The sequence below is a fragment of the Hordeum vulgare genome, chromosome 7H (genome assembly GCF_904849725.1).
Source record: "Hordeum vulgare subsp. vulgare chromosome 7H, MorexV3_pseudomolecules_assembly, whole genome shotgun sequence".
In the NCBI taxonomy this organism is placed as follows: Eukaryota; Viridiplantae; Streptophyta; class Magnoliopsida; order Poales; family Poaceae; genus Hordeum; species Hordeum vulgare.
Window position 1 is genome coordinate 35,049,905 of NC_058524.1, and position 2,154 is coordinate 35,052,058.

Genomic DNA, 2,154 nt, shown 5'->3' on the forward strand with positions numbered 1-2,154 from the left:
TTTACTTTGCAGAAAATCAGTATCAAACGTAGTCCAAATGTCACGAAACTTTTTAGAGATTTTTCTGCCCAGAAGACATCTAGAGGAGGCCCAGGCTTCCACTACTAGGAAAAGGGCTATAGATGATATAGATACTAATGGCGCACCACACAAGCAGTGCGCCATTACTATATAGTAGTGGCGCACCATGTGAGGTGTGCCATTAGTGTGATGGACACTAATGGCGCACCACACACTCGGTGCGCCACTACTATATTTTTTTTTTATTTTTTTTGCAAAACTACTAATGGCGCACCAGCAGCTGGTGCGTCCTTAGTAATCAGGGTTACTAATGGCGCATCTGTTAGTAGTGCGCCACTACTATAATTTTTTTTTGTTTTTTGTTTTTTTGCAAACTACTAATGGCGCACCACAGCTAGTACGCCATTAGTAACCAGTGTTACTCATGGAGCATCTATTGGTGGTGCTCCACTACTTTTTTTTTGCAGAACCACTAATGGCGCATCAGAGGAGGTGCGCCATTAGTAACCAGGGTTACTAATGGCGCATTTGTAGGTGATGCGCCATTAGTACTTTTGGGGACCGACCGCAGCGGCAAGCATTCGCGTCACTTCTCTCCACCCCCCACCCATCCTCCGCCTTTCTCTCCCCCATTCGCGTCTCACCCCACCCCATCCCCTCTTCTCCACGCCTGTGTCGCGAGAAACCCTCGTTCCTTCCTATCCTCCCTCCCATGGCGGGGTCGTCCGAGAACGCCGCCGCGGCGCCCGCGCCCGCGCCACCTGCCGCTCCAGCCCCGGCCACAGTCCCGTCGTCGGCGCCGAAGACGTCCCCGCCTGCCAGCTCCGGGATCCCGCCGCTGTACGACCTGGACGCCAAGTGGGACGCCTGCCTCGACCTCTCCATCCGCCACGTCGCCTACTCTTCCCTCGCCGGCGCCTTCGGGGGCCTCATCCTCTTCCGTAAGCTCCCCCCACCTCCCCCTTCCCCTTCCCATTCCCGTCCGATATCGCCAGAAAATCACCTCCCGTCGATCGAAAGCGAAGGCTCTCTCCCCCCCTCCTCAAGGTATGCATGCGAGCCTCCGACCCATCCCTCCGCCTTTGCCTCCTCTTCATAGATTATTATCAGGCCCTGTAGATTATTGTTCGTTCCTCTCGATTGCTGTTAGTAGTTTGGATGGACAGAACTAGATCCGTGGGTCGACGCGCTATTGTTGATTCTCGATTGCTGCTCGTTCGTTTAGTCTATGTTGAGTAGGCTCGGTTGTAGGGGAATCTCTCTCGATTATGCCTGGATTTTCGAGCAGATCTGCCGACCGCGATGCGATTTCTGGTTGTTCGGTCCATCCATCAGTTTTACTTATCCGATTCTCCTCGGTTGTTGATAAATCTTCTAGTATTCTCATGGATTTCTGCTTTTGTACCCCTCATATTGCAACTAATAAGCATGTTCTATAAGGGATACATCCAACATAATCAACTCGTTTGCTCGACGCATCTACAAAGTCTTGCTTTAGGAAGCTGGTGTTGAAACGATTCAAGTATGTTTTGGTTGTTTTCTCAGGATTGTCTTTACTTGTATGATAATTCTGAATTAAATTCAAGTATAGTTCTCTCTGTAGACCGATCATATTATATTTTCTAAGATACATATTAGACCCTCTTGTGGTCGGTCTTATAGCTGCTTGTGAGTGTAGCCTTTCGATTCTACTCTTAAATTCATCTGGGTTTGAAGATATTATCCTCCATGGCTTAACCAGCTTGTTTGGTACAACTAGATCATATATACTCCCGATTGTGCTAGCCTGCTGGGAGTTGTTCCAAAATTTAACACTGTCATCAATTTTCGCTAGGGGATTCTGAGTTACAATTACATCCCTGTTGTGCAATCTGGTTTGTGTATCGTTTGATGAACTGCAGGTTTGCCCTTTATCATGCCTTACCCTTGTATGGTATATTTGTATTTATTTACAGATGCAGATCTTTGTGAAGACCCTCACCGGCAAGACCATCACCCTCGAGGTCGATTCCTCTGACACCATTGAAAAATTTCAAGGCCAAGATCCAGGACAAGGAGGGCATCCCACCGGACCAGCAGTGTCTCATCTTCGCTGGCAAGCAGCTTGAGGATGCATGGGTGCACTCTGGCTGA

The 2,154-nt window shown here is 48.8% G+C and overlaps 1 protein-coding gene across 1 annotated transcript; it reads left to right on the forward strand.

The window, feature by feature from the left end:
• Window positions 1-700: 700 nt before the first annotated feature.
• LOC123408157 lies at window positions 701-2,154 on the forward strand. Its single transcript, XM_045101335.1, has 3 exons — window positions 701-962; window positions 1,923-1,954; window positions 2,059-2,154. Exons 1-3 carry the CDS (start codon window positions 734-736, stop codon window positions 2,152-2,154), a joined length of 357 nt encoding a protein of 118 aa, XP_044957270.1. The 5' UTR covers window positions 701-733.

Excerpts from the sequence above, each read along its gene's own strand:
- LOC123408157 (XM_045101335.1), top strand. The coding sequence starts at position 734 with ATGGCGGGGTCGTCCGAGAACGCCGCCGCGGCGCCCGCGCCCGCGCCA. Across the intron at positions 963-1,922 it reads CGGGGGCCTCATCCTCTTCC|GTTTGCCCTTTATCATGCCT; the intron begins GTAAGCTCCCCC and ends GATGAACTGCAG. Across the intron at positions 1,955-2,058 it reads TCATGCCTTACCCTTGTATG|GCCAAGATCCAGGACAAGGA; the intron begins GTATATTTGTAT and ends AAAAATTTCAAG.